At 44.3% G+C, this 18,477-nt stretch overlaps 1 protein-coding gene across 2 annotated transcripts in view; it reads left to right on the forward strand.

Annotated features, from left to right (window-relative positions):
- The window catches only part of PIK3CD (phosphatidylinositol-4,5-bisphosphate 3-kinase catalytic subunit delta), a 479,399-nt gene that overhangs the window by 291,512 nt on the left and 169,410 nt on the right, over positions 1-18,477 (forward strand). For both annotated transcript variants that reach the window (XM_069241165.1, XM_069241164.1), the window contains exons 12-13: positions 1,712-1,879; positions 12,642-12,763. In XM_069241165.1, the coding sequence (XP_069097266.1) occupies positions 1,712-1,879; positions 12,642-12,763 (290 nt within the window). The remainder of the gene's footprint in view (positions 1-1,711; positions 1,880-12,641; positions 12,764-18,477) is intronic.

Here is an 18,477-nt window from a genome sequence, read left to right on the forward strand (position 1 = left end):
ATTAGTCGCTGCAGATTCACATGTACCCTCCCACCTCCCCGGGAAGCCTGTAGCCGTTTAGAAGTAGATCATAAATCTTAAACATCTGAACATTTGTAAATAATTATTAGAAACTCTTAACGTACATACATATTCACTCCATTGCATGGGCACTATTTATACCAAACAACTCCATCCTCACCCTCTGCGGGGAAAACAATCTAAGATGGAGTCGACGCCCATGCGCAATGGAGCCGAGGAGGGAGGAGTCCTTCGGTCCCGTGACCAAAAAGACTTCTTCGAAGAAAAACAACTTGTAATACTCCGAGCCCAACACCAGGCAGCGGACTGTGCCAAACATGTGAATCTGCAGCGACTAATGCCACGAACAGATGTACACTGGGTAAGTGACATTTTCATTTCCACCCAAACGGGAGGTCAGGCAGCTGATGTCCGCTCCTGACTGATGTCTTGGAAAATTCCCCCTGGCTGCTGCCCAGGGACACCCCTTATAATGAAAAAACCTGCTAACAGGCTCTTTCCTCTAATAGCCAAAACATGCAGAGTTGGGAAGAAAACAAGCTATTGGCGATTGGCCAGATCTCCTAAACCTCGCTCCTTCCCAAGGCTGAGTAGAGAGGAAAACACAAAATATACCCTCTCTTATCACGCTAGGGTTTGGTGTGAACATAATATGAAAAACACAGCTTGGTCTACCATGTGGAAAAACACAGCTCATCTGCAATGTCTCAACTGCAATGTCTAACTCCACGATAAAGCCAATAGGCAGCTAAACTGAATACAGAATGTAATGTCTAATAATGCCACGTTAAAGCCAATAGGCAGCTAACCTAAATACCAAATGTAATGTCTAATGCCACGTTAAAGCCAATAGGCAGCTAAACTGAATACAGAATGTAATGCCTAATGCCATGCTAAAGCCAATAGGCAGCTAAACTGAATACAACATGTAATGTGCTACTGGTGAACATTGAACAACTAATATGCACAGTGGTGAAACACAAAGTCAGTGGTCAAACACAATTAATGGCATAACAGGCGCGTGAATACTAGTGAAAATAAGGGAACAACCACCACATGTGGGTGACTTGACAGATGTGCCCTGTGTTCTGCATGTGGTCAAAAGTTATATCCAGTATCATGTAATTGGTAATAGGAAGCCAGTCACAAGTGTAACATGTTGAATTACTTCAAGTCCACAAACACTGAAAGACGGTGTCACAATGACTGAACAATAGGATTTGAGACATCATCAATTATGTCATTAAATGTCATGTGTGATGTTATATCTGAGGTGACAAGCAGTGGGGTGGGGAGAACACAAGTTATAGTTAGCTCATTAAACTGTAGTTGTTGAATTTTGTTTTTAAACATTAGTTTTTGATGTTATTTCAACAGTTACCCATAAAACCACTTTAACCATGTTTTTTCAGTGAGTTCCTTTGTTTTTTCAGTTTCTTTTTTTAACACAAGGTAAGATGTTATTATCACACCTAACTATAACATCACTTTAACCCTCTAACCTTTCTTTCTCTTCCAGGAGATCCTCATCAATAGTCATAAGCACTGGACAGTCCAGCATTACATTACAGATTCTTCCAGAGCACTATGAGTGGAAAGAGAGAACGCCATTAACATTGATTGTCTAAGCTTAAAAGTTAACATTTTGACAAGTATACTTTCTTTCTTGTTTCATTTGGCATGTAAGCAGCAGTTGTTGCTGAAGGAGATTTTGGAGAAGAAAGGGCCTATAGAACTGTACGAGCACGAGAAGGACTTGATATGGAAGCTACGTCATGAAATCCGTGATCAATATCCCGAAGCTCTGTCCAAGCTCCTCCTGATCACCAAGTGGAACCGGCATGAAGACGTCAGTCAGGTGACATGGAGTCCTGTGCCTGCTGGGATTTGCTATAATACTATGCATGAATGGCCCAAAAACTGCTCCTATGTATCCATGATGCTGCTCTGTGTATCTCAGTAGCTGAATGTCTGTTTAAAATGGGTAGGGTTTTGGATTTTCAGTTCAAACTGATAATAACTAATAAAACCTCACTGAAGGTAATATTTGCTTTTCAGTAGAAACTAAAAAAACACTATTTTGCTGTTTTTTAAAATACTTTGGTGCCCTCTGGTGTTAAAGTAGTATAAATGCATTCTTATCCTGTAAGCACTTTGGGGGTCATTCTGACCCTGGCGGTAAAATCCGCCAGGGCCAACGACCGCGGGAGCACCGCCAACAGGCTAGCGGTGCTCCCTTGGGCATTCTGACCGCGGCGGTACAGCCGCGGTCAGAAACGGAAAACCGGCGGTGTACCGCCGGTTTTCCGCTGCCCTGGGGAATCCTCGCGCCGCCATGGGGATTCCGACCCCCATACCGCCATCCTGTTCCTGGCGGTTTTGGCGGCCAGGCACAGGATGGCGGCATGGGGTGTCGTGGGGCCCCCTAACAGGGCCCCACCAAGATTTTCAGTGTCTGCATAGCAGACACTGAAAATCGCGACGGGTGCAACTGCACCCGTCGCACCCTTTCCACTCCTCTGGCTCCATTCGGAGCTGGCATCCTCGTGGAAGGGGGTTTCCCGCTGGGCTGGTGGGCGGCCTTCTGGCGGTCGCCCGCCAGCCCAGCGGGAAACTCAGAATTACTGTGGTGGTCTTTTGACCGCGCAGCGGTATTTTGACGGCGGTACTTTGGCGGGCGGCCTCCGCCGCCCGCCAAGGTCAGAATGAGGCCCTTTATCTTGATGGATACTCCCATTGTGTCCCACGTAAGCGACAAAATTACATAGGCATAGCCCAACAATGTAAAATAAACCTAATTTATGGTGTGAACTGCCCAAACAAAAGATCCAAGGCATCCCGTAATTCATGACGCCTCTTTACAACTTTAACTGCTTTTTTGTACATTCACAGAGTTTGCTGTCAGCAGTGATCCCATGGCTAAAACCATACATATTAATTTCTTAGCAGAATCTGCCTCTGTCAAAGTAGAGCAGAAATAGCCACACATGAGATGCTACTACTGCATTTATTGTGCCAGTCCTTTTTTAGTATCTGGAGACAAAGAATATGGCACTGTGACACTGGCTTGCAATAGAACAGCCCCGAGCACCCCACTATATATATATACAGCATGTCCTAACTTAAAGATCTTCATTCAGTTGCTCTTGCTCTTTCCTCCTTCTGTGAAGAATAGAGAAGCATAGACAAGTGTTAAATGTTCACCATTAACCTTTTATCTGCTTCAGTATTATTGAGGTGCAAACATATATCCATTCATGCATATCCTGGAACAAGGAGACAAAGTGAAACAGACTTGGAGAAACTCTGAAAAGACCAGAGTAACAAGGAAAAGAAAGAGTAAATTGATATGGTGATCAAAGATGTCAGGTGAAATACAATCCGAATTATCCAAAAGAATTGAGTCATTTTAATGATGTTTCCTGCTTTGCAGCTGCCCCATGTGAACTAGTATGCCACTCTATCAAAACAGATCTAATATCCTCTCTTGTGAAAGGGTCTGTAGCGTCTTATTTTACTCCTTAGGACAAGGCTAATGTGTTGTCTTGCTTTTTGTATTTTTTTTCTTTCTTTTTTTTTTTAATCGTTTTTCCCTTTTTCTAATCCCAAAGAGGCAGATCTGGAGTTCCCCTCCCACCAACTTACATTTGCAACTTTAGCAATGTACAGAAATGTCCTGCAAAGATGACAGGTTTCAGGTTGGGCAGCGCATGTGAGAATCAGAAGTTGGTGATAGAATTACCCAGGGGTGCCTCAAGACCAACCATGACTCAGTTATGCAACATCTGTTCCTAGATTCACCCAAATGCCATCAAGGAAAGGGAGGCCGTGCTTTAAGTCACACAACACAAGATGTAAGGTTAGTCTCAGTCTCAGTTGAGCAAGAAGCACAAGAATTTCATGCAAAGCTCCTTAACATCCAGATGTCATGCAGTCATTGTTGTTGACATAGACAATCCGTAGAGCTTCGAGATCCTCAGGCATTGTTGACTCCACAGAAGGTCGTATCCTTTAATGATGCCTTGCTGCAGATATTCATGTTCATTCTGACTCACTTTGCTGTGACGTCCTGCACTATGGACCTTTTGGGGCCTCCACTCTAACCTCTGATGTTTGGCCAATCCCTAGTGCCTTCTGACACTGGATGAAAGCAAACCATTCTGCAATGCCCTCACCCCTGTGCATGCAGCCCTGCCTATTTGTGCTCTGTCAGCACTGGTTAAGACTCCAGCGGCGCCAGCTCTGGATCCATCACCATCTCCGGCCTCCGATCCAGAACTATCTTCAGCTAGTGTCCACCTAAAGTCCCCATTACGAAAGCAAATCCTCTGGATGATGAAAGCTCACCTTCAGATGATAAAAAGCATTTTTGGGTTAGATTCAGATACTTTTCAAAGCCTCCAACATGTACCACATGATGAGATTGTCATTGAGGTGGCAGATATTAGTCAGAGGGTGTCCTACATTTGGACTTGCAAAATGTCAGTAGCTTGGATACCCCTCAGGAGGATTGCCCTTTAGGGCCTCCTTTGGAGGAAAAGCCTCCTTTGCTCTGCTGACTTAAACGGCCGGGAAGTCCCGGAATCGCCTCCTGGTACAGAAAAGACAAAGACTAAAGTCTTCAAAATTTTGACACCTGTGCCATCAACCTTTCACCCTTTGTTACCTTTCAGTGATGCCCTGATTAGCTCTTGCCTGGTTTCTTGGCTGTCAGGTCTGGCTGTGAGTCGCATCTCTGTGAGACATCACATGCCTGTTCTAGGTGCCCTAAAATCAGATCACAGGCCCAAGCATCTTAAATGCACTGGTACCTGCTAGCATAGAGGTCATGCTGACAGCTTAATTGGAGATGAGCCAATCAATCAAGAATTTGTAAAGCGCACTACTCACCTGTGAGGGTTCCTGGGTGCTGAGGTGTGGGGCGGGGGGGGAGGGGGTGGTAGGTGCTGCTATTGCTCGAGCAGCCAGGTCTTGAGAAGTTTCCTGAAGGTAAGGAGGTCTTTGGTCTGACACAGGTGGGTGAGAAGAGTGTTCCACGTCTTGGCGGCGAGGTGTGAGAATGATCTGCCGCCAGTTGTAGTTCTGTGGACATGTGGGACGTTTGCGAGGGCAAGGTCGGCGGAGCGAAGATACCGGGTCGGGTGTTGAAGGAGAGCCATCTGTTGAGGTATTCTTGTCCGGTGTTGTTCAGTGCTTTGTGAGCGTAGGTGAGGAGTTTGAAGGTGATTCTCCTGTTGACTGGGAGCCAGTGCAGGTCGCTGTTCTGCTTTCCTGCTCTTATCTCATAACCAAGCTTACAGAACCTCTCTGGAATGTACTTCTGAGTTTAAAGAAGATATTTATTGTTATTATTACTTCACCACGAGGTTTTAGTAATTCACGCAATTAGTAGATTGGCAGCACACGTTCAAAAGTAGTCACAGCAATGAAAGCAAAATATATCAAAGTACTTCTCAGTTGCAATGCACACAGCAAATACATGTGATTATATTATAGCATAACTTCAAAGCAAAGCATAAAAGTCAAAATTACATCACCGTAGGGCAAGGCTGTAGGGCCTATAACTCAGCTTCATCTTTCTGGGACCTGCAAGTTGATGACTCCGGTTCAACTGCGAGAAAGAGATTTTCTACCCAAACCGGAAGACAGGCAACTGACGTCTCCGTTCCTGTCTGAAGTCAAGATAGATTCAATCTAACTCTGCTGTAGTCCAGAGTCATCCTTAAAGGCAAACTCAGTGTGAGAACCAAAGAAACTTGAAGAGTGACTAATTCTCTGCGCCTCACTCATTCTCAGACTGAATTGAGAGTTAAACACAAAATCTACGTGCTCTTATCAGCTAGGGTCTTGTGTGAAAAACACAGCTTGGTCTATCATGTGGAAAAACACAGCTTGGAAAAACACAGCTCAGCTGCAATGTCTCAACTGCAATGTCTAACTCCATGTTAAAGCCAATAGGCAGCTAACCTAAATACAAAATGTAATGTCTAATGCCATGTCAAAGCCAATAGGCAGCTAAACTGAATACAGAATGTAATGTCTAATGCCATGTCAAAGCCAATAGGCAGCTAACCTAAATACCAAATGTAATGTCTAATGCCATGTTAAAGTCAATAGGCGGCTGACCTGAATACAGAATGTAATGGCTAACGCCATGTCAAAGCCAATAGGCAACTAAACTGAACAAAACATATAATATGCTACTGGTGAACATTGAGCAACTAATATGCGCAGTGGTGAAACACAAAGTCATAGCATCACAGTCGCTCAGATGGACTTTGATGTGGCAGGGCGGGGGATGTCCAGGATGAGGTGTACGGAGGTGTTCTGGATGTGTTGCAGCCTCTTCTGGAGTTTTGCCGGGGTTCCTGCGTAGAGGGCATTGCTGTAGTCCAGTTTGCTTCTTACGAGGGCTTGGGTGACGGTTCTTCTGGTCTTTGTGGTATCCATTTGTAGATCTTTCGGAGCATGCGGATGGTGTTGAAGCAGGAGGAGGAGATGGCATTGACTTGCTGGGTCATGGATAGTGAGGAATCCAAGATAAATCCTAGGTTGTGTGCGTGGTCGGTGGGGGTCGGCGCGGCTCCTAGAGTGGCAGACCACCAGGAGTCATCCCATGCGGAGGGGTTGGAGCCGAAGATGAGGACTTCCATCTTGTCGGAATTGAGTTTGAGGCAGCTGTTCTTCATCCATTCGGCGATGGCCTTCATTCCTTTGAGGAGGTTGGCCTTGGCAGAGTCCTTGGTGAGTGAGAGGATCAGCTGGGTGTCGTCAACGTATGAGAAGATGTTGAGGTTGTGGGATCGGGCAGTGTTAGCGTGCGGGCCATGTAGACGTTGAAGAGGGTCGGGCTGAGGGACGAACCCTGGGGTATGCCGCAGATGATTTTGGTGGCCTCTGAGTGTAATAGGGGGAGGCAGACTCTCTGGGTTCTGACGGTGAGAAAGGAGGTGACTCAGTCCAGGGCTCTGTCGCGGATTCCTGCATTGCTGACACATGAGCGTATGGTGTGGTGGCAGACGATGTCGAACGCGTCTGAGAGGTCCAGGAGGATGAGTCCACGGTTTTGCTGTTGTCCAGTATGGTTCTGATGTCGTAGGTGGCGGCGATGAGGGCCGTTGCGGTACTGTGGTTGCTGCGGAATCTGGATTGGGAAGGGTCCAGGGTGCAGTTCTCCTCGAGGAAGCGGGTTAGTTGTCTGTTGCCAACCTTCTTGATTACTTTTGCCGGGAAGGGAAGGGGAGCAGGGAGAAAGGCCGGAAGTTCTTGAGGTCCTTCTGGTCCGCCTTGGATTTTTTGAGGAGGGCATTGATCTTGGCGTGTTTCCAGCTCTATGGGAAGGTGGCGGACTCGAAGGAGCTGTTGATGATCTTCCGTAGTTGGGGTGCGATAACGGAGCCTGCTTTGTTGAGGATGTGGTGAGGACAGGGGTCAGATGGAGAGCTGGAGTGGATGATGTTCATGATTTCGATGGTGTCGTTGATAGGGGTCCAGGAGAGAAGGAGCTTGGTCGGAGGTGAATCTGTGGTGTTCCTGGTTGCCAGGGGGGTCTGGGTGCTGAAGCTGTCGTGGATGTCCACTTCTAGCTTCCGTAGTTCCATGTCCCTCAGTATTCTAACATAAGTCCTAAGAGCTACACATTTTCCCTGGACCCCCACTTTCAGTGTCTCCCAGACCCCCACAGAAGATCTCTGTCCCTTCATTGTAAGTGAAATATGCCTGTCTTCGTTGGCCGATTTCCTCTCCATAGATTGTATCTCTGAGAAGAGAGGGCTATGGATACCAGATCTTGCTTTGGAAATGGTTTCTAAACTGCAGATCTGTTTGGACTGGGGTGTGATCTGGCACTGAAAGTGACCCTTTCATGCCAGTGGTATAGTTGAAAAGCCGGGTGTTACTTATAAGCCTACAAGTGACTGAGAGAAGTGAACATGAGGGTAATATATATATTCAGCATCTAACACATGCAGTTCTTTTCAGCCATCTTTAATTTCCGTAACCTGCAACATTTGTTTAAACTTGCACGCGAAGATCCCTTTGATCTTCTCTCTTTTTGTGGGTCCCTCACGACATTCAGGTCTCCAGAAATAACAATTTCCTGCCTTGCCACTGAAGTGAGAGTTACACAAAATCCTCTCAGATGTTTGTCTTTGAGTCTTGTAATTGAATATGCTATAACTAGCATCACCGGTTTTGCAAAGAAAGCACCAATCAGAATTAGCTATCGGTCTTCCCTTTCAAGCTTGGAGTCTGTAATGAAGGTTGCCACCATTTTAATTTTAACTGAGGAATAGGAGGCAGGAAGGAATGCCCTTTGTTTCACCCTGAAATGAACCCTTTTCTTGAAAGAATATGATGTCAGGTTGATAATCTTGAATGTATTTCCAGATTGTCCTCTGTCGACCACATTAATAAACCCTTTAAGGATAAGTGATATTTTCACTGTTGGTAATTATCAGAGTGTCACATAAGCTGCATTATTCCTTCCACAATCAAGTTGTGCATTCACATAGCAATCTTAGCATCATGTCGACCATGAGAACCCCTCCCTCCAAACCTCCAACACGCGCAACTTAAACTTTCAACACTGAAACCGCGCTGTTGAATGTGTTGTCATATTTTGTATGCTATTGAGTTTATTTGGTCTTATCCTGTTCCTGGGAACTGTGGATTCAGACTGTAAGGGGTATGACGCTTTACTTAAATCAAATCTTATTTAACAGTCAGTATCCTTCAAATTGCTAATACTCCCTACAGTGTTGACTCTAATCCCTTACATAGTATTGGAGATGTGCGTCCGATCCTGCAAGCCCCCCACCACAGAGAAAAGGCTGCTTCACTCATAGAAGTCTCTGTTTGCAGAGGGCGATGAGTCTGTATTGATCCCTGGAGAGCAATACTCTTCAAGGTGGACACCCTCATCAGTGAATGATCTGCATGTGCCAGGTCACTTCTAACTAGAGACTGTGGCTGCTTTGCCACCCCGAAACATACCCTCCCCATTGTGTCCTGTTTTGCCCTCCTGAGTTGTTATTTTCCTGGTAAAGGCACTCACCTTGAGTTTGATTGCCCTGCATGTCCATGTTGATCATTTTTGCTGCCTTCATTCTGTCCATAAAATGATACTGTTCCCCCTGCAATTCTAAAAAGATGGCAAATGTATAAGTCCATCTGTAGTGTATCTTCTCTCTGAGCCTTCCTGTGATGGATTTGAAGGCTGATATCTTCTTCAGCATTGCTTGCAAGACATCCTGGTATATTGAACATGAGAAGTCCTGCTATTACCTTCCACCCAATGTCTTGTAGCTTTCATTGAAGTAATTAAAATTTAGTAAGACGTCACAGCATGCTGCAGGAGGTGGGGCCCTACGTGAGAGCCCTGTCAAGGTGGACTTTGCGGTGGTACTCACCTAAGAGGTCACACATGCTCACCACAGACGCCTTTAGATCAAAGCCCTCTGTGTCTTTTCTAAGCCCCCTGATTTCTGTTCTCCAATTCCTCTATTTTCAACATATCCAATCTATAGTATCTTTTCACAGATTTATGAATCTCTTCAGAGATTGTTTTACGTGTTTCTAGACTGTCAATTTACTGCCCTCCAGCACTCTAGTGCCTACAGAGTTCACATCCTCTCTCTGCTCACAGATCATAGATTTGTGTGCATCTCCAATTTACTCCTTTCAATATCTGTCTTAAGTTCTTTTCACAGTTATTATTTAATGGAGCATAGGCTCTCCAGAAGGTCTACTTTTGTAATTGCCAGGCTTCTATCTTGTTGCGCTCCAATACTTGAATCTTGTTCTAGTGTGTGCCTCTTTCTGCCTTAACCTGACCATAGACTTATCCAGAAAGAGCAATACTTCCTTACTGAGAAGATTATTCTTTGGAGGCAGGCATTCAATGAGAGACCAATAGATTTACTGCTTGTACCTCGGGGTGGGGGAGAAGGGGTGGTTTCAATCAGTTGTTGCCCTTGAGTCCTTCCATAGAAAAGCCAAAGCTCTGAAGGGAGGTTTATCCTACCCTTCTACGCAGGCCCCCACAATAAGTGACTAAAACTCTCATAAATTGTGTCAAAGGCAGACAGTGGCCTTGGCATCACTGATTTCCTGTGTGAATCCCCAAGGGCCCATCAGTGTCAGTGCTGTTGTATCCGCCAAGCCCCCAACCCTCCCTTGTGTCATTCGCAGATACCACTCCTTTCCTGCCCTGTCTGCCATTCAGCTCTCCTCTGCTGCTGCAGTGCCTCCATCAGATGCATCCTGACGCCCCTCCCAGTCCCCCCCACCTTCTTTAGTCACGGACGAGTCCGCCTCACGAGCGCAATCTTCCAGTGCACCCCTGCCCTAGCAAAGGAGTCATTTTTTCTGCTGGACGGCCCTGGAATATTACATCTTATGCCAGAAGTGCAGGGAGAGCAAGTCTGCAGACATTGTCTCATGTCTCCTCACGCCACCAAGGCCATTCCCCAAGTAATGTCTTTTTAGCCCTCACTTAACCCATAAACCTCTGTGCTTTTAGGTTTAATTCTTTTTTATTGAGGATTAAGAACAGTGCAAAATATTGAAAATGTCAAACATCCTTCGATTCAGACAATCTCCAAGGCCTTTCTTTTAATTATATACCGACTCCAACGGAACAAAAATACCATAGAAAGCAAAGTAGGAGGAAAATAAGTTAAGGACAAGCAAGGGAGCAAACTTGGTGTAAGACAGGAAGAGGCAATAGTGTAGAGTAAAAGGAAATGAAGGGGAATTGGCACATCAGTGAGCGAGCCCCATAGGCTGTTCACTTGTAATTTAAATACACATGTATCATTAGTCTGCTCACCCATACCTATGTCATAGACTTAGTGCCAAAAGAAACATTTAGCAATTAAGTATTTGATTTCCGTCCACCCAAAAATGATTGCACCGCTTCCACATGAGAGAATATACTTCTTGTTTTGTTCCAGACCCTGAGCCTTGTATGATTCCATACAGCAGCTCTTACAGCTATATCCAAAATGTCTCTGTAGATCACTTGCCATTTGTGTCAGTTCTACAAAGTATCCGCCACAAGGTCAAGAAAAAGGTTTGCCCTCTACCTGGAGAGCGGCTCTGAGGGATTAGGGAAGATGCCTTATGTGAAATCAGGTCTCTAAGGCCAAGGCCCTTGAATGTAACGATAACAGACCCACCATCTAAGTATGTCTCCATCTCAGGGCTTTCGGGGGAAGCTTGGAGGCTGTGCATACCAATGCACCCCTTTTTCCTTTGGGAGAATTAACTGTTCTTTAAAGAAGGAACCTCGCACTTCCAGTGTGTGTATGTGTATGTGTCAGCAGCAGTTGGGGAAAAGCCCAGTATATTGAAATTGGCTGCCCTCATATCATGTTCTGACATCATAAGCTTTATCTATTATAGTGCGTCTGAACACTTCACAGACTTTTGCATGCTCCCCCATTGCTTCTCAGACTGTTGTAAAAGCCGCCCACACTATGATCCAACCATGACCTCCTTTGATTCCAGTATTGTCTCTACTGCAGTAATGGATTTTCATACTTCTTGATTTATTTCTTCGGTATGGAGTCTAGTGCTCCCATTAAAGCTTTTTCTCCTATAGCCAGTGCACTAATTGTTATGCTGTCCTCTAGGTTTGAAAGTCCCTGATCTTCGCCCCATAGGATTAGGAAGGCTGGTATTGCCTCTTCAACCCCTTTCTTTCTATAAAAACAACAGCTCTGCACCACCATGCTGCTAAGCTCATACCTGGGCTGTTGATAAATGCAGCGTCTCTCTGGGTCCCCCCTTCACCTTCCTCACTTCACCTTTCAGGCCAGGTCAGGACACAAGCTCGAATCACAGATCAAGGTTAAAGCGAGGCCTCCCATGCCCTGGAAAGTTGTCACACAACTGCTAAAGCAGAAAGACCCAAGCCCTCCTCACAGTGGGATCTGCGTGCTAGTGTTATCCGGGCTTCCCACCATCTCAGTTTGGAGGCACCGCAGTAGCTTCTCTGCCACTCTGAAACCAATATCTCTGGTCCCTAACAGTTTCTGCTCCCTATGCCCCCAACCTAGTAAGCATCCTTCAATGTCACCAGGGGTCCAAAATGCAACACACACCCTGAGCCTCAGAGTAAAGTGGTAATCTGGCTTGCCCCCAGTTTCTTACCCATTCTGTGCTTTTCACATGTGGGTTTGACCCTCATCCTCATCAGCAGTGCAACAAAGTCCCTTGCATGCATTAGCCAGTTACAACTTCACACTAAAAACAGGTTGCTTCTTTATTTACACTACAGGGTAGGTTCAATAACATCAGGTTTCCATTGGAAGTTACAAGTAGATATCTACAGCATACACCATCACTAACGTGGTTGTTTCCTGTTCAGCCTCTCTTCTCATCTGATGTGACTGCTAGACCAACATTCCAAGTGACCCTCATCAATGCGTACAGCATTATATTTATGCTACCTGTAAGAGTGACACAAAAACGCAGGGTAAATGAGATGGAATACAGTTGCACTCTGTAGCCACAAGCATACTCACCACAGTTATCTGTGCACTCACTTATTTGAAACAGTCTATCTTGCACATCATGCTGTATTCCATGCATTCATTGACTTTCTTACTTTGCAGATGGTGTATCTGTTGCAGTCTTGGAAAGAGCTTTCTGTGCTGAGTGCTCTAGAGCTGCTGGATTTCAGCTTCCCTGACCGCTACGTAGGCTCATTCACAATCAGCTGCCTTAAGAAACTGACGTGAGTATAAAAGACCTGTCAAATAGTGGGTATTCAATGATGCATGTATATTTTCAGTGTGATGTCTGTCACTGATTTTCTGCTCGTTATTTATTTTGTGTTGCTTTCCACCTATATGCCAATTATCACGATTTGTTTAAGAAATTTACTTTTTCTTTTTTGCCTTGTTCTCCCTCTTTCGCTACTGATGGGTACATTTCCACGCTGTCAGACAGAAGAGGAAACTCCTTCTCTAAAAAGAATGCTATCACTCTAAACTTTTTAGAGCCTTTTATGTATGAGCTTCCTGCAGCCTCATGACTGTGCTTCCTCGACTGCCACACATTTCTGTTCTCCCTGCCTATCTCGCAGGGAAAAGAGATTACCATCTCAGGTCTTTCCCCTTTTTGGTTAGTAGGTGTTTGCCATTTCCACTTTTTAAAAGAATATTTTGGGTTCAGTGAAGAAGTGAAATCTTACTGTTCGTCTGTAACTGATGCTATTATGACGTGTTTTGTCTGACCAATTTCTTGCTGGTTTGGAACATCGAGTTAAGAATAAGATTCATTTTTCTACCTCAGATCATTCTCATAGTCCTTTATGGCTTGTACCCTTCTTTGTTTCAGAGTCCTTACTGAATGGACAGGAGCCTTTGTAGTTTACCTTACCCAAGAAGCAAAATGTATAAACCAATGCTGACTCTTCAAACTTAGACTCTTATGAAGAACCTTGTCCCAATAGCGGCCATTTACTTTCCTGTATGAAAAAGGCAACATATGTTTTCAACTTGCGCCCACCTACAAAACCTGCATTTCCTGACCTGTTTTCAAGATTAGGTCCATCTGCTAGGCTACAGCCTTTCTTCAGTATAAAATGTTCTTTAGTGGAACCTTACTCTGAAGAGTCTACATCAAACCCTTTAAATGTTACATACAAAACATTTGCGGATGAACCAGTTACTGGTATCGGACCACTAACTAGCTGAAACTGCAGTGGTTATTGCAGCCCTAGGGCAAAGCACTCAACTAATGTCTCCTTAACCTTAAAGAGACTAGTCCATAGTAAAATCGGGCAATAACTTCTTCCTGCTTTTCACTCAGACTGATAAATGCAGCCGCTGTTATTGCATCCTTCGATTTATAGAATTATGAGTATTTAGTGAAGTTTGCAGAGTTTCCTTTATCAGATTCTAAGGATTACCTCTTCTGGGAAAGGAAGTATTGCAACAATTGCCAATCGCAAACACAAAAAGAACAGATGATGTACGGAATGCTGAACAATGGCAAACATTCACCCCCAGTCAGAGATCTGGGCCTAAATCCATAATTTTCTTGTCCACCATGCCACCCCAGTTTGAACCCGGCCATGTGCAAATCATTCTTGACCCTGCTCCCCATACAAACAGTCCAGCCAGAACTGCCAGGCCAGGTCCTTCCTGGACCGGAAACAAGCATCCTGGGGCCTGTTTCAGGCTATCACCACCATCACAAACAGCATCACAAACAGAAATGCAAGAGCTATAAATTGCTTAGCTTGCATATAAACGCACATATGGTTGCATGGTTATTCATTAACGATATCAACAAAAAACTTATTTTCCCCTTCAGCAGGTTTTACAACGGTAAATGCCATGTTTTTAAGCCAGATCGTCACATTATCTCATATGTAAGTTATCAGCCCTCTCAAGCTTTTAAGGCTTACAAACTTTGTCAGCAGTCTAATGAGAAATTAGCAATGTACCTCCAGTTCATCAATAGCGCCACATTAATGGGACATTACTTCGTTGTCACTGCATCAGTAAATAACAAATTTGCTTGACTGAATCGGAGGCACTTGTAATTACTCATGCTGCATTCCTGTCCATCTTTTTGTTCACCCTGCCATTGTAGACAAACATCGTCCACCTGAAAATGATTGTTAGCTGCATTTCAACAGGAGCAGTAGATCCCAAACTGCCACGCCAGGTTCCCTCCATGAGGGAACAGAGTTACCCCAACATTGGTTTCTGTGTACTTGTGCCTCAACAGTAAGGTGCAGCTTGATTTCAATTTGACAGTGAGAATGGGACCTAAGCATGGCCAGAGACTTCACAGTTTGGGTCTTCTCACTTAAAAAAGCAAACAAGAGATGAGTGAAATGCTTAAATTATTTTCAGCTACTGTTAATTACTCGTATCACAATACTGTTAATTGTTTTGCTCACTGTGCCACCATAGGCAGGTACCTCCTTCTCCAATTAACAAGACTTTGCTATCATAATCAAGATGATCATACCAAGGCCTTCCCACAGACACAATTAGTAGACCTACCTGCCCCTTGCAGGAGTCAGTGATGGCCCATTCTGCACACAGCCTGGGTTCCCTTACTGCAACTTTACTAGGCAGCTGAAACTCTTTAAAGTCACATGGACTGGTTTGAAAAAACTTTAACTAAATTGTGCACCATTAATAATTTCCCATAACTCAATTAATTTCCGGTGGTGGTGGCCCCACCTACATAGACTATTAATTTCACATACCTCCTCCACCTGCCCCCTCAGGTTACCCCTCTCTCGACATTGTTCAAGGACAGTGTACTTAATCCACAGCCTCCAGGCTTTCTTGAATCTGTTCATGCATCACTTTTCTTATACACTGTTCTTTCCCTAGAATAGAACAATCCCTATCCCTTAATCATTCACTTACCTTGTATCCATGTGCCAGATATCTTTGCATTTGGCAGTTTTGTCCCATTTGGGTATTATCAAGCCTAATAGCTGGAAGATCCTGGTATACCTTGATATCTTCATTTCCCCGATGATCCCTAGTGGCAATTTGACTTTCAATTCCTCTTAGGTTGATACAGAGTTTACAAACACTTTGTTGTACCTGGCTTTTTGACAGGGTCATCCCCAAACTTTTTGCCTCCTTCCTCCTATTTTTTCTGACCTGTTGTTGTTGGCTTTTGACCTCTGGGCACTTTACCACTGCTAACCAGCGCTAAAGTGCGTATGCTCTCTGTGTAAATTGTACTATTGATTGGTTTATCCATGATTGGCTATTTAATTTACTTATAAGTCCCTAGTAGAGTGCACTGTATGTGCCTAGGGCCTGTAGATTTAAATACTACTAGTGGGCCTGCAGCACTGGTTGTGCCACCCACTTCAGTAGCCCCTTAACCTTCTCTCAGGCCTGCCATTGCAAGGCCTGTGTGTGCAGTTTCACTGCCACTTCGACTTGGCCTTTAAAAGTACTTGCCAAGCTTAGAACTCCCCTTTTTCTACATATAAGTCACCCCTAATGTGCGCCCTAGGTAACCCCTAGAGCAGGGTGCTGTGTGGGTAAAAGGCAGGACATGTACCTGTGTAGTTATATGTTCTGGTAGTGTAAAACTCCTAAATTCGTTTTTACACTACTGTGAGGCCTGCTCCCTTCATAGGCTAACATTGGGGCTGCCCTCATACACTGTTGAAGTGGCAGCTGCTGATCTGAAAGGAGCAGGAAGGTCATATTTAGTATGGCCAGAATGGTAATATAAAATCCTGCTGACTGGTGGAGTCGGATTTAATATTACTATTCTAGAAATGCCACTTTTAGAAAGTGAGCATTTCTTTGCACTAAAATCTTGTTGTGCCCTTCAATCCACGTCTGGCTAGGTTTAGTTGACAGCTCCTTGTGCATTCACTCAGACACACCCCAAACACAGGGTACTCAGCCTCACTTGCATACATCTGCATTTTGAATGGGGCTTCCTGGGCTGGGAGGTTGGAGGGCCTGCCCTCACACAAAGGACTGCCACACCCCCTACTGGGACTCTGGCAGACAGGATTGAACTGAGAGGGGGCTTGGTGCATTTCTTAGACACTCTTTGAAGTCACCCCCACTTCAAAGGCACAACTTAGTATAAAACAGGGCCTCTGCCCTACCTCATCAGACACTTGCTGGAGAAGAAACCTGAACCAGAAACTACACCCTGCCAAGAAGAACTGCCTGGCTGCTCAAAGGACTCACCTGTCTGCTTTTCTACAAAGGACTGCTGCCTTGCTGTTGGCCTGCTGCCTTGCTGAACTCTTGTCTGGCTGTAAGAGTGCTCTCCAAGGGCTTGGATAGAGCTTGCCTCCTGTTCCCTGAAGTCTCAGGACCAAACCTGACTGCCAACCAAAAACCCCATTTCTAACACACTTGTATGACTGTTACTTTTCATTTCACGATTTGGAACTCTAAAGAGGTCCACATGTACACACATCATCAACACACAAAATAAGAATAAAGATGAAGTCCGTAAAAAAGAAAAAAAAATATATATATATACTGACTATCTTGAATACTATACTTAATGTACATAAAATCAATAAAAATCTAAAACGGGGTTATCTTTAAAATACAATATAATCAGGTCTTTACCCATCTCTTGTGACTTAAAATACCGTACGATATTTACATGGAGGAATGGCAATTGCAAAGAAAATTACAGTTTGATCACTTTAGTTCTCAACCCCCTCTAACCAATTACACAAATATAATCCAATGCACAACATTGTTGTATAAGAACCCAGCAATATTATACAAAAGAGCAATTAAATACCAATCTACAAAGAGTTTAGTGCATAATCCTAAACAAATAGCTTCTGGGAGGGGCCAGAACAGCACTTCACAGCCTGTGAGGTAAAATAGTCCATTAGGAATATGGCATCCGTTACGTCCACCAAAAGTGTTCAATTAGTTACTTGTCAGCCTTTTCAGTTTTTCCTAACTACTCTGCCGCCTTTGAAGTCTTTTCCTTCAGAACTGAAGCAGTGGAGCATTATTTTGATTCCTCTCTTCATCTCTCCATGAAGAGTCAATCTCCAAAGTCGTATTTGAATCTTGTGCTGGCTTAGCTTATGAGCAAACCATTTGAGCCAATGATATTCGCAGGCAGATTTAACATATACAGAGTCTTACACTGTCCTCACCAAGGACATTGTAGTTCTTCATATAGTTTCTTCCTTCATCCTTTTGTACCTACCAATGATTATGATTTCTGTTTCTGAGTTTTAAATGCACGGTTCTGTGATGGAGGAACATTATAAAATGTAGCTGTCCACTGGGGCTGTAAAATTCAGCCTGGAAAGCATAAAGCCCTTTAGGGTTTATGAAGATCTGTGTGTAACATATGGTGTTCTTTCACTAAGCTCAATGTTTATAAAGCCTTTCTTGCAGGATGGGCATCATTTCTTGCATTTTAAAACATTACAGAATGATAGTTTAGGCTCCGTACAGGCTTCTGTGCATTCCAGCCAAACAAATTCAGCATTGGTGGCTTCCCATAGACATGTCCCCTTGGTGGGTATTTATAATACAGAAGTGTTTGCCGCAGTACACGTTTTTGCACTGGTTTCTCTCTGAATGCTTCTTCTATATAAGCAGCAGTTTTCATTCCGAAAGTTAAGTGCAGATTTTGGCTTGAAGTTTGATCAGGGTTACGGTCTCCTCCACACCAATGTTCAGGGCTGTGAAAAATCATGTTCTGAACAAGTTGGCGCAGAGAAAAAGTACTACTAGATAGTATAGAAAAATTACATCCTTGTGATTGTGATACTCGTATTCCTTACTGTTCCCCAACTAACCTTTCAGCATACGCTATGTTAATAGTTGACATGATATGAAACCTGTACGAACTCCGTGTTGTAATAGTTGACAAAATGGTCGAAGGAGACGGGGCTCATGGATGTGGCGAACTTGCAGGCCTCAGTGACATGGAGGAATGCTTGTCCAA

The sequence above is a fragment of the Pleurodeles waltl genome, chromosome 6, assembly GCF_031143425.1.
Source record: "Pleurodeles waltl isolate 20211129_DDA chromosome 6, aPleWal1.hap1.20221129, whole genome shotgun sequence".
Classification (NCBI taxonomy): Eukaryota; Metazoa; Chordata; class Amphibia; order Caudata; family Salamandridae; genus Pleurodeles; species Pleurodeles waltl.